We start from the raw sequence: 13,790 nt of genomic DNA on the forward strand, positions 1-13,790 counted from the left end.
CAGCAAGATATCTTGCCGAGCCGAGTTGACTCAGGTGAGTTTCAAGTCTGAGTCAAAAAACGGTAGAACTATTCTTCAAAGAATAAAAGAAAGAAATCAAGAAAAAGAAACGAGTCTGCAGGCCTTGTTGTCGGACACGTAAGCTGGAAAGTTGCAGTGGACACCAAAAATGGCTTCTCGAAAGAGGAAATATTGAATGGTGGATCAAGAAATAGACTACGAAGGTGGGAAACCACAAATATCAGCTTGATCCAAAACTTTTCAGCCCGTAACAATTTTTTAATGGTGGGCATTCGATCACTACTATTTCCCATGGTGTGGTCCACCTAAGATTTGAATCTGCCTAATTTTTTGCCTCTATTTATAAAATGAGCTGGAAAAAATAGATAGATGGCGTGGATAAAGCACAAACATCAAGTTGGGGCCCACGGAGCTTCTCCAACAGCACAAGTGATGGGACGTGGGTGCGCCTCGTACTCGGCTACGCAGTCCCGTAAAAATACCTCAATGATGATAGTTCATCACCATTTTTTAAATGGTGGTGACTCTCCAACCAACAAATAGCATAGTTGTATGCAATTCAGACCGTCCAAATACCTGACCTAATTTTTCATGGAGCATAACCAAAAGATTACGCTGAGAATATGACAGTACCGTCAGATATTTTACTCTAACCATCAAAATTGAACGGTTGAAGTTTCTTAATTATATTATTTTTAGAGGTAAGCTCGCTTCATCCACAGCCAGGATGGACTGGATGGCCGTACAGAAATGCCACGTATGACACGATGATAAGCGACTGCAATCTTCAAGATGGAGATAAATTATCAGAAGTGTAGTCCCTTATATTTCAGGATAACTGTAAATACCTCCCTCTGATTTTTAACAATTACACCCTTCAATAAGAAATATTGCATTCACCTACCTTCCGCCAATGCCGTAAGAGGAATCCTTCTACCATAAAAAGTATCGGATGCCTAAATAATTAGGTTAATCCAATCATGGGTAGGCCACACTCATGCATAAACTGCCAAACTCATGCGGTGGGCCACCTGATGTGTGGATCAACATCATTTCTGAATTTTCCGTTTTAACGGTGGAGCGATTGCACTGGAATGGGTTGGATAACAAATACGGATTGTGATAGCCACGTGTCTTCAACTAGTTGGACGTTGCGTACCAACTCTGGGAGAGCGGATTAGGTGAGAACCCCGACTTACCCGAGACCGTGTGGCGCCTACCATGGGCCCCACCTTGATGTATATATTCTTTATCCACGCCGTCCATCCGTTTTTTCAGATCATTTTAGTGTATTATCCCAAAAATGAAACAGGTACAATTATTAGGTGGACTATACCAAAGGAAACAGTGGTGATTGACCATTTATGGGACACGAATGTTTTGGATCAAGCTGATATTTATTTTTCTCCTTCATTTGGGCTCATGTGATCTTATCAACAGATTGGATGGAAAATAAACACTTCGGGAACATTAATGTACGCCCAAAGAAGCTTTTAATGCTAGTATATTCAATCTCTATTGTTTCATATGGAGGCAGTATCTTTAAATGATATGAAAAAAACGGATGGAATGCATACATCAAGGTGGGTCCTACGGTAAGGGTCCGGCCGTCTTGGGTGAGGCTGAGTAAAGTCTAAGATGTCATTGATGTATGTATTTTACCCACGCGGCTGACATTCGCTTTTCCCGCTTCTTTAAGGGCATGAAATCAAGATCGAAGCATATCCAACGCTCAAGTGGACCACACAAAGCGTATCCAAAGCTCAAGTGGAACATACCACAGGAACGGTGGTAATCGAATGCCTACCATTGAAAGCTCGTTGGCTGCCACACAAGTTTTGGATCAAGCTGATAGTGTTGTCCGTTCATCCTTCCATTTGCGTAATCATGTGAACAAGCTGGACGGCAAATAAACATCAATGTAGACTCTGGTAAGATCTAAACAGTAGCAGATTTTATTATCCCAATTATTTCCATGGTGCTGTCTACTTTAGTTATGCTCCAATTTTATACTCATGGTGTAAATTGAACTTGGAAAAACAGATAGACAGCGTGGATAACACACATACATTACTATGGGCCCCACAGATGCCCCCACAATCTACATCCCAACTGTTATCCACAATGTCAGTAAAAATGGCTTATTTTTTGAAAATAACAGTTCTATTGGATACTGTAGCAAATATCTCATGAGACTCTAACATGTCCGAATAATGACGGTAGATGGGATTACGTGGGGACCCAATTACATTTGGTCCCTTGCAAGGTTAAGGAACGGCAGGAAAGATTGGATTAATCTAATATCATTCACCCCTGTAATATATATTGCAACAGTTATGTGGATTTTGAAATTCACTATACTTATGGGTCAACATTGATGCATGTCTTTTATCTATTACGATTCATCCTTATGTGCTTTTTACTAATGATATTCCAGTTGCATGTGTACTTGTGACCAGCATTAGTTGTAAATTATAGTCCATTGATTACAATTTTATAATCCACCAAACGCATGTTTTACCTAATGTGTGATTTTTAAAAAAGAAAGCTTTGATCCTAAGTGTTGATTATTATTATTTTTTTATTTTCTTTTTTTGCGCACACACAACCTCCACCTACTGAGATTTCACCACAGGTGCTCGAACTCACTAGGAAACTCACAACGGGGGATGAGTAAGAACCCAATCCCAAGTGTAGGATTGAACCTTAAAACATTTGTTATTTCTAGATACGCAATCATTGTATAATAATGGTGTTAATATTATATAATGCAATCTCATCTCATTTAATCACTATGCTAAACAAGCCCGAAATATGCCATTTTTGTTGTAATATTCATTGAAAATTACTACAACCCTCGAACAATTTGTTATATAAATATATATTTAAAATTTAAATGTTGAGCAAATATTTTTAAATATTTTATTTTTAAAGAGATTTTTCTTGATAATATTCCAAGAAAGCCTCAAAAAATTTAAAATTTTCTGAGAAATTGACGAGAACTAGATTTATGACTGTGCCAGTGTACCGTACAGGGCAATCCTCAAGGATTCAGGAAACCAGGGGTGTGGTTGCAATAAATCCAAACCAAATGGGTGGTTTTCGTAATTTTCAAAGAAGGGAGCTTTTTACAATTATCTCTCAAGTTTAAACGAGGGAGAGAGAGGGGGGGGGAGGGGGAGAGGGAGAGGGAGAGAGGGAGCAGTCATGGCTTCTGCTCTCGTTCTTCCCAGTCTTTCAATCTCTCTATTTTGCAGGCCTCCATCCTCGCCACCTGCCTTCTCTCACCTCTTAAAAACTCCATCTCCCTTCATTCCCTCCAGATATCCAAACCAGAAGCTCCATATCTCACTTCCCATAGCTTCCTCCAAAGGTCCCTCAGTAGCAGCAGCAGAAGCAGCAGAGGCTTTCGACAGTGAAAGCTACAAAGAAGAAGAGATTTCTAGGGAAACGTTGATTTGGAGAGCCATCAAATTGCCTATGTACTCCGTCGCGTTGATTCCTCTCTCCGTGAGTTGCTTCTTTTGATCGAAAATTACTTGAATTTCCCTTTTTATAAGTCAATTTCGAGACGATTCTTTCTCTGTAGCTTTCTATGATGTGGAATTGTGTGTTTGGGCTGGGAATCGATTTCTGAATTTTGCTTCCGTGTGCGAATTTCAGCTTTTGGAATTGCTTATTTTCCTAGGTGAAGTTGTTATTTAGCGATCCCAACTATGGATATGTGGCGGGAGAAAACGATGATTGGCAACCGGGAAAAGTACATTGCTTGAAATGGAATCCTTAAGCAGGGAAAATTCTTCGGTTTGGCAGCCTGAAAGGATGAGGAATCCAATTCCAGCCAAAGGCCTTAAAATAATAATAATAATCCTTGCTGGAGGGTGGCTTGCAAATTCCAGGGGAATGAGTTCCTCCCAAAGGTCATTTTTTTAATTAATTAATTTTTTTTTTATTATTATTATTTTGAACAGACCCTTGAACGGAATGGATTCCCAGTGCCCAAATACAGTTTCTTGATTATGGAGATTTAAGTTCCTAGTCGCCAAACATGGTTGACAGAATCAGTTTCTCTGGGAGTTCGTTTCCTGTAGAACCAAAAAAAAAAAACAAAAAAACAAAAAAACAAAAAAACAAAAAACTTTAGAAACTTTTAAGTTCCATGTTGCCAAACAACCCCCTAAACAAAGAATTCTCTTAAGGAAGCAAAAGCAACAGAATCAAGGGCCTATGCATAGCACCAGATATAGCTTATAGAAAGCCACCCATCTCCCTAAAATTCAATCAATAATGCTAAGAGAATCCCCATTAACCCCTTTCCTTGGCAAGGGGGTCAGCTTTTGAGTGCATACCTCTTAATGCACATGAGGAAGAATTGGGATAGGAGGATCGAGTTCGACTAAGGCTATTTGAGAGAGTAGGATTTTGAATCGTACCGTCTGTGTACATGGCAATGTGATACATATGTATGAGATTTCATCAGGTGGGCCACACCATACATGTGCCGTGGGCCAAAATCAGGCCAGCACATTCATTAGGTGGGCACACATGTACATCAAGTGTGGATCATCAGTTGACCTTTTTAACCATCAGTTTTATCAGCCATGTGGCCCACATGATGACTAGGCAGTCCTCTTTTCTTCTTTTTCTTCTTTTTCTTCTTCTTTTTTGTCTAGTACATGTTCAGCAGGCCCTCCTGATGAACAACCCATATCTTTTATACCATGCCACATTAGCCCGTGTGAGGGCAGTAGGATTTGGAGCTTTCATGAGTAACCTTCACATTTCCGAGGAGGATAATGTGAATGAGAGGGATGGCATTAGGATGAATTGAGACGCAGCAAAGTAAATAAAGAACGTAACACTAGAGTGGACAAAGAATGGAAACATTGGCAACTAAAGTAGAATTAAAATTGGAGGGAATCAATCTATATTTTCTCTTCTCATTTGCTGATATGTCTGTTAGGGATGCTATAGTTCTCTTACTTTGAATATTCATTTTTTGATTTTTTTTTTTTTTTTATGCTTTGTTTCTCCATCCCAGGATTGCGTATTTGCACTCCCACCATTTTGTGGGTCTAGACCTTAGACAGCGTGATTATCCTTTGAACACCCTAATTATTGTTCTGCATGTTGATGATGTGAGCCACGCACATGGAACTTGACAATGCTAATCTCACTTGAGAAATGAAAATTGAAAGTCAATTTCAAGGGAAAGGGTGAATTTGTCTTTATGAAATACCTCAAAATCAAATCAGTTTCTATGGACACCTACTTCCCTTCCGTTTGTGAATAAAAATGGTGTGGAATATGTTTTCCATTTCCAAGCTTATCCATAAAGTAACCATTTGACCATTGACCTTTTTACATTTTCATATGAATCCACAATAAACTACAATGTAAGCCAAACAAAAGAAGAAGAAGAAGAAGAAAGCAATTCTTCAGGGTTGAATAATCAAATTCTATGAATTTGATATAACATATTATACACATATGATAGAAATGTATAACCTTTGCCCTGTGCATTTAATTTCATTTACATTGATTGATATACGAAGCGAATTAAGTATTTATGAGGAATGGATTTCTGTAAGATTGCTTTTGAATTTTAAGGAACATGACATCTTTTCATTTACATTGATTGATGTACGAAGCGAATTAAGTATTTTTGAGGAATGGATTTCTGTAAGATTGCTTTTGAATTTTAAGGAACATGACATCTTTTCCAGCATGCTGTAGTCTTGACTTATATTTTCCATTTTAATTTGATATGCCATTGCATCTTTCACTTGGCAGTATATATTTTTTTATATTTTTCTGATACTTTCTGATGATAGGTAGGGAGTGCTGCAGCTTATTTGCAGACTGGCCTGTTTTTCACCAGGCGCTATCTTGTGCTCTTGTTTTCATCAATTCTTATCATTGTTTGGCTCAATTTGAGGTGAGAATCTTTACAGTATGTAACAACTGTTATTTCTTCCTTTTGCCTTATGTATTGGTGATTCAAAACTCTTCCAAAGTTCTATTGATTTTGCTAAGGTGGCTTATGGTTTGTGGACAGCAACGATGTTTATGATTTTGATACAGGGGCCGATAAGAACAAAAAAGAATCTGTTGTAAATATAATTGGCAGGTAATTATTCCCTTACAGTTTCTCACATGCATGTTTGGTAGGTATATGAGTAATGCTAGACATTGATATATTTGTTATGCATTTGGAAAGCCGTACAGTGACCCTTTTTGCTGCAAACACATCACTTGTTCTTGGCTTCATCGGACTTGTATGGGCATCTGCTGAGGCAGGAGATGCTCGTTCCATATATTTGTTGACCTGCGCTATTCTGTGTGGTTATATTTATCAGGTACGTAAACTTTGAAAGTGAGGAATTTTGGAATCCTGCTCATTAAAAAAAAAACAAAAAAAAAACATGCAGTTTGATAGCACAGAATTCCATCCATGTGGGGCCCCTGATATGGCAATCCAAATCATTGATGTGATGGACCTCATTGTGGACAAGGGGTGCTCCTGAAATTACCCATATTAGATTATCCTAACATCCATTGGTGGAGAGCAAATAGATGGTCAAGGAACCAAGTACAGCAATGGTGAACACTCAATGAAAAAGTCCAAAAATATAAAGGTTAGGATGTTCCGACCTGAGAAATTTCCAACCCATTCCCAGCACATCAAATCAATGGTTTGGATCGTCCAACTGTGGGCTTATCAAACTGTAATTTATTGATGAACAGGACCTTTAAATTCTCTTTGAAAACTATTGAAACAAACATAGGATTCACTTTGTGTGGTAATCTTTTGTGTTTTTGTCAATTTTTTATCAGCTTCTCAATTATTTTTGCATACATGGATTGGTAACTGAACTTTTATGCTTTTCCTACTTCATGGTTGTTGGAATTGAGTGTTACAACTATTGTAGCCAAATCATCTTTTCCCGTGTAGCCAGATCGATTCAGAGCCATATTTTGAATTATTCGGTGTTCAGTGGATCTTTCACGAGTATCTAGGTAGGTCTTGAAAAGTTGGGGGAGCAGGCCTTTCAAGGAACGAGGACATGTTGTGGAGGTTGCTTTATTTGGATTTTTGGAAGGAGAAATCCAATCATATTTTCAACAAATTGATGGTTTTGGAGCCCAGTTCGTGCAAATTATTAAGAGTCCATTTCCTGAGGGTTCCAAAGGGATGGCGAAGGAAGAACCCATGTCCAGGTCATTTGGTAGGGGATATGTGGTCGAGGAAGAGTCATGATCCGTTACAGAAGCCTTGAGAGTTTTCAGTAAGGAATTCTCTGGCCCAATGATGGTTGAAGGAGACTTGAGAAACAACCTAGTGTGGTGGTCGGGTGGGGGCTCCAAGCCATGCAAGCTTAGTTTCATTTTCAATGAAGTACAGGATATCGATTCTAGGTTAAGCATCATTTGCTCATTTTCCCATGTCCATTGCGAAGCTGATGATCCAACCAGTATTTTGGCAAATGATGCAGTTAACCATCCATCCTTCATATAGGAAATACGTTATCTTCTTTAATCTTCTATAAGTTACACATTAATTACAAAAGAAAGAAAGAAAAAGAGAGTATTTTAGCATCAGTGTGTCACAATTAGGGGTGCACATCGAACTAGTAGAACCGTGGAACCGGACCGGAACCGACCAAACGGTCCAGTTGGTCCAGTTCTAGAGTGCACCAGTTCTGGTTCCGGTTCCAAAAATTAAAGAACTGTTTAATTCGGTTCTGTTTCAGTTTGGGGGTATGTAGAACTGAACCGAACCGTGAATCCGAATTGTGAATCTGATCGGTGGAACCGAACCTAGAACCGTGAGTTTACAATATATTTTAGTTGTATATTTGACTCATGATTTATGGTTTACAATGCATCCTTTGCTTGTTTTCATAAATGTATTTTTTCACACCATATGCAATATCTAAATCATTCATCAAGTGGATCACAACATGAATGGACATGGGCTAAATGATAAAATAGAACATGCAATTGGGCCGGATTATAAAAAGCCCAGAACCGTGGAACCGAACTGGTTTTCACGATCCGGTTCGGTTCTAAGGTGATAACGGTCCAGTTCCAGATCCAGTTCCGAAAATCCCGGAACCGTAAGGAACAGTTCGATTCCGGTTTCACCCCAGAACCGGACCGTGTGCACCCCTAGTCAAAATTGGGATCAATGACTTGCTGGTATCAACTAGGATAAACCTTAGTTGATTTGCTAGGAAAAGTACAGTGGTCCAATTGGCTGAGCCAAAGTCATGTCAAGATTATATTGATTGCCTAGTGAGACTATGGTGCTATTTAAAGGTTAAGGCAGATTGAAAATTGCTTATTATAATATTAATCCAATTTGGTGCTTTGGATGCAATAAAGAAATCAACGAAATATCATTGATCTTCAATTGCAAAATATCATCTTGATGATTAATGGCGCTGGTGCAAGACAATTAACCACTTGCTCTAAAAGCTCGAACTGTTAGAGCATGGCGAATCAATCCCTTTATCTCATAGCCCAAGCCTCACATCCCATGGGTTAGGACTTCGGCCGAAACCCCCCTCGTGCCCCAAATCAAATGGGCCGCCCATCCCGAGTGTGTCCTCACATCCCACGAGCTACCCCATTCGAGCCCAGTGTGAAATGCCCCTGCATTAATCACTCCCGGTGAGGAGTATCGAACACGAGACCTCTCCCATGGCCCCAAATCACATGGTTCACCCACCCCGAGTGTGTCCCTGCATCCCACGAGCTACCCCACTCGAGCTTGGTGTGAAAATGCCCCTGCATTAGGCGCTATACTTAAACAATTATTTGTCTAACCTAATTGTCCCACATGTTCCAAATTTTCTATCATTTATTATACATTTTTTATTCATTTATTTATTGTTTGTCTAACCATGAGCTTGTGCCGTGCCTCACACAATGGAGAACTTTTGCACCTTGTCCTGCTTCTCCCTTGGTTTGTGTCGGAGAGCTAGCACATTGCATGAAATGATGAAAGCAATGTGCTATGAATTTATCATAACTAAGCACTAATCACATTGCCCTGGATATTTATCCAAGAAATTTCTTGAGGTTACGATTAGACAATGAATGATGCTGAGTTTGTCTGATGCATGAAATGATGAGAAATCCTTGTCTGAAGCTATTATGAATTTTCATTGGTATTAGTTTTTTTCCCCCTTCCTGGTGATTGCATATCAGTTCATGCGGAGTATATGGTATGAGTTCAAGCTATGAAGAACACAATGTCTGAAAGCTTTCTAACACCATTTCGATGAAATTAGTTGGGAATTGGAAGGATGGATGCAAAAATCTAATCTGGAAATCCATATCTGTAAGCAAACAAAATCAATTTTGAAGCCCTCACCATAAGGTGTTTTCTGAGTAGAGTTTGAGATATATTTCATGAAGTATGTGAATCGATTGTCAATAAAGTTCGCTAAAGAAGTTCTGGAAGAAACAAACTCCTCACTGCTGTCCCAAACTATTTGTTGCAGTGCCCACCATTTCGATTGAGTTACCAAGGATTGGGAGAACCGTTGTGCTTGGCAGCATTTGGCCCTTTTGCTACTACAGCATTCTATCTCTCACAGAGCAGCAAAAGGTTATCGAGGGTACTTTAATGATGAGCAAAACTCGCATGTCCTTGTGGCCACTCATGACATTGTGCAGAAACTGTCTCCCACCATGAATTTGTGGTGCAGTGGACTACCTGTGCTCTTTTCCCGCGAAAATTTTCAAAAATTTGTCATGAGATTCCCCTGCACAAGCAACTCACACTGGGAGATCATCTCCAGACAATGGTTTTAAGACTCAGACAAGTCTGGTAGTACTTGTCCAAGTCAACTTGGTAGCACTTGTCCAAGTCAACTTGGATTCAGTACTACCCAATCTGGTTTGAAACCATGAGTCACCCCTGACTCAGGCGAGTTGGGCCGCTACACCTCCCAGCTTGGGCATGTTGTGACGATTCCAGACCTAACAAGTCAATCTGAGTCACCAAGTCTAAAAACCATGCTCCAGACACTGTCATGTGTGACCATAAGAAGACATGATATTTTCCACTTAATAAATTGCAATTATAGTCTGTACGTTGATTGTCATGCCCTTCTGAATCAAGGTATTTTATCTATCAGTGGAATGTTCCCCCTTCCGCTAACCGGCAAAGTTCTATCTGCATCACTCCTTGTTGGCTTGACGACCTCCCTTATTCTTTTCTGTAGTCATTTTCACCAGGTGCGATCTTTTTTTTTTCTTCTTTCAATTTCATCAGTTTATTTGGCTCTTCTTGAAATTCAAACCAGCATTGGCTAATTAAGTTGGAAACAGTTCAGATTGATGGTGATCGGGCTGTTGGAAAGATGTCTCCTCTGGTAAAGTGCTCAATCTGAGCCTTGGATTTTTTTTGCCTTTTTAATCCAAACCAGAAGTCCATTACAGTGGGCTAATTTTTCGCAGTAACAGGTTAGGATGGGCTCTAAGATGGGCTCAGCTGCGGTAAAAGTTGCAATTATGACACTGTATCTCCTTGTGTTTGCCTTTGGTCTAAGCAAAGCTCTTCCTTTAACATGCATTGTGAGTTTCTGATGAACTAGATGCTTGATTCTCCTTGAACTCTACCTTCTGATGAACCAACTCATTCTCACTGTAGTTGTTTCGTGGGATGTGTCACAGTTCTTCTGTGCTCTGACACTGCCAATGGGAAAAGTGGTCGTGAACTACGTTGAAGAAAACCATGATGTGAGTATTGTGGGGACCAATCCTGTATGCGTTTTGTTTGTTTTGAATTGAAAAATGATGCTGTAATGTTGCTTCTTATAAGTTTTTATGAAGTATCATCCCCCCATTGTATGCATCACAAACAAGAATGGCGATTGGGAGCATTCATCTTGTGGGCCGCCTCTTGGATGGGCCATAGGCCAGAAATTGTTGTAATGGTACAACTCTAGCCATCCAATTGGGATGAGGTTTTCCTGTTGAATGTGGACCATTGCTATCCTTTTTAGATCAACGTCCAATTTTTGGGCCATTAATCAGATGGCCACCATAATGAATTGCCTGATCACTGTGTGCGAGTGACACACGTAGGGCAGAGATGTTCTGATGTGACCTTCATGGAGCAGGATGAAGCTCACATGTTATGTTAGCATTCCTCTTATGGATATGTTGCTGGCTTCTGGTTTTGACATTTTACTCTTAACAGGATAAGATCAAGATCTTCATGGCTAAGTATTATTGTGTGCGCTTGCATGCTTTGTTCGGAGCTGCATTAACTGCCGGACTAGTGGTGGCTAGAGCTGTGTCTAGAGTACATCTGCCAAGGTTATTTCTGGTTTGATTTCACCAGGCAGGGAGGAATTTTAAATTGGAAGGAATCAATATCCAGGTGATGTTGGAAGTTTTGATTTTTTTTTCATACTATAATTATTTCTATCAAACGATCACTTGTGCATGCACATCACATTTTTCTTTGAAGGATACAATAATCTACTGTCTTCTTACAGCAATTGGCAACCTTGATGCTGCCACTAGTTATCACTTGCCGACCTTAAATTTCATGGCATAAATTTCCTAAAGATGTCATCTGCAGCCTTTGGTGCAGGAAAACAGCCAAGATGGTGTATGCAATCCGGCCACCATTCACCTGCTTGGGTAATGGAAGTTCCTTGACTGGTTTTGGGCCCTGGTCCAGCAGCTGCTATTGTTGCTTGAATGGGTTTGTTCTGGCATGCCTACGATTTACATCCGCTGCCATCAGCACATTCCACAACCACCTCTTGTGGTTCATTCTCTATGTCTGGGTGTGTGCACATCTTCATGCATTGCAAACAGGATCAGCAGTGAAAGGGCATGCAATTTGAAAGCCTTAAATATGGTCGGAAGAATGGAACTCAGTAACAGGGCTAACGACAGGTGGTTTGGTGAATGTGAACTTGGGAGGGAGACTGCAGGCTATGGGCCAAGTGCAGAAACACATTTATTGCTCCCATCGCACTCACAAATAGATGAAAATGCATAGGATTTTGCACTTCATACAAATTAAGTAATCGCTGGTTTTAAGATTTGAGTTTTTCCAGTTCTTGAAAACCAATAGATTATAGGAATTACTGTTGTGTTAGTATTCTATCCATTATTATATATTGGTGTTACAAAATAAGTGATGGGAAATCATATTCCTTGTTGTCTCACTAGTTGGCCGAGTTCTTCTTCTTCTTCTTTTGTGAAAGGTGATGATTTTATTGACAAAATTTCGAAGCCTAAAGAATTACAACTAGGACCGTGAAATTGGAAACAAAAAACGTTTGCCTAATATATCAGACGCCCAAGCCCATTCCATTACATGGGACCTTACTCATGGCTCAGTGGTAGACCCTGTGGATTGCAGCACTAAGGTCATGAGTTCAGGTACCCATGTATGTGTGTGTGTGTGTAGGAATGCTCACCTGAGCACCTTATGTGGGCACCCGTGTGCACCTTTGCACACGTTTCATGGGCATAGAATCTGAACAGCACAAGTTTATATTTGTGATTTCCCTTCATCCAGGTCTGTATGACCTTATGAACAGGTTGGATGGCAACTAAACATCACGGTGGACACTAGAAAGGTTTCGATGGTGGGCAAAATTGCCCCCACTGCTTTCTATGGTATGGTCCATTTGAATTTTTGATCTGCCTCATTTTTTGGCCCATGCTGTAAAATGATCTCGCAAGATGGATGGATGGTGTGGATATAACACAACATCATGGTGGCCACAGAAACTGGTGACGTCAACTCAGCAGTGGCACACCACAACCTGGGATGTGTACCTGATCAACTCTCTTCGAAGTTTGCCTTGATGTGTGCCAATCGTGGCCTGCACCGTAACATTTAATTTATACTTAATCCAAGTATGCCTGTCAAGTCAATTGCTGCCGAAGCAGATTCTAGTGGCAATTTCACTCCAGACAATGATGAGAAGCTGGTAGGCTTTTAAGCCCCATTAGAACTATTGCAGACATGTTTTAGTGGCATTGTCGTTATGCTTATCTCCCCTAAACACCTCTACTGTTTGATAAATTCTTAATATTGCGCCCTTATGGTTAAGAGTTCCAGTGTGTAATCGAGCACCGTAGTGAGAGATTTGGACCACCAGATCAATGGGCCACCTCTTAGGCAATCGAGAGACCAAAACTCAAGGCTGATAGCAACTTCTTTATTATTCATCCTAGCTCCGACAAGCTGGGAGAAACAATTACATGTGAACATTGACCAGCAGCCAGGGGTGGCAACTGTTGGACCTGCCCCAAATTTTGAGCTGCCTGAATCGAGCAGGGCCATTGAAAATTTGCCATTTGCGGGCCATCCACATTTATGCCTCTGCCTAAACCCCAGTGGGCCGCATATACAAGTGGGAGTCTGCTGTGCCATTTCTCCTAAAATGGAATATACACGCACTGATACACCATTGAACATGTAAACAATCAGAATTATATATATAATACTTGTTAGTTGGCGTGGATATACTCAACTTCTCATTTATATGGGAAGGTCGAATCAAAGGAAATGAAAATTGATCCCATTGGGCAGTCCCACTGCTTTAATTCTTTCAACCAGCAACCTATGTTGGTTTGTCAGATTATTTGGCAAGTCTATTAAATCCCACAACAGAAATATTACCAAAAACAAGTCCTTGAGAACTGCAATCTTGAACATTCAGAGTAAAAAATCATAGAGATGAAGCAATTAGAAGGCCTTTGTACTCTTACAATCCAAA

The 13,790-nt window shown here is 40.1% G+C and overlaps 1 protein-coding gene across 2 annotated transcripts; it reads left to right on the top strand.

Annotated features, from left to right (window-relative positions):
* Nucleotides 1–3,188: 3,188 nt before the first annotated feature.
* LOC131242331 (2-carboxy-1,4-naphthoquinone phytyltransferase, chloroplastic) lies at nt 3,189–12,224 on the top strand. Of its 2 annotated transcripts, none has more exons than XM_058240913.1 (11): nt 3,189–3,531; nt 5,856–5,959; nt 6,080–6,151; nt 6,242–6,380; nt 9,534–9,640; nt 10,173–10,272; nt 10,371–10,409; nt 10,501–10,611; nt 10,711–10,776; nt 11,240–11,422; nt 11,639–12,224. In XM_058240913.1, exons 1-10 carry the CDS (start codon nt 3,229–3,231, stop codon nt 11,372–11,374), a joined length of 1,176 nt encoding a protein of 391 aa, XP_058096896.1. In that variant the 5' UTR covers nt 3,189–3,228; the 3' UTR covers nt 11,375–11,422; nt 11,639–12,224. The 2 variants fall into 2 exon arrangements, with proteins under 2 accessions (XP_058096896.1, XP_058096895.1); XM_058240912.1 differs by having other exon boundaries at nt 3,190–3,531; nt 11,627–12,224.
* Nucleotides 12,225–13,790: the final 1,566 nt, after the last annotated feature.

This window comes from Magnolia sinica, chromosome 4 (genome assembly GCF_029962835.1).
Source record: "Magnolia sinica isolate HGM2019 chromosome 4, MsV1, whole genome shotgun sequence".
Taxonomy (NCBI): Eukaryota; Viridiplantae; Streptophyta; class Magnoliopsida; order Magnoliales; family Magnoliaceae; genus Magnolia; species Magnolia sinica.

Coding starts and splice junctions, on each gene's coding strand:
- LOC131242331 (XM_058240913.1), top strand. CDS start 3,229: ATGGCTTCTGCTCTCGTTCTTCCCAGTCTTTCAATCTCTCTATTTTGC. Junction 3,532..5,855: donor TCGCGTTGATTCCTCTCTCC/GTGAGTTGCTTC, acceptor TTCTGATGATAG/GTAGGGAGTGCTGCAGCTTA. Junction 6,381..9,533: donor TGTGTGGTTATATTTATCAG/GTACGTAAACTT, acceptor TATTTGTTGCAG/TGCCCACCATTTCGATTGAG.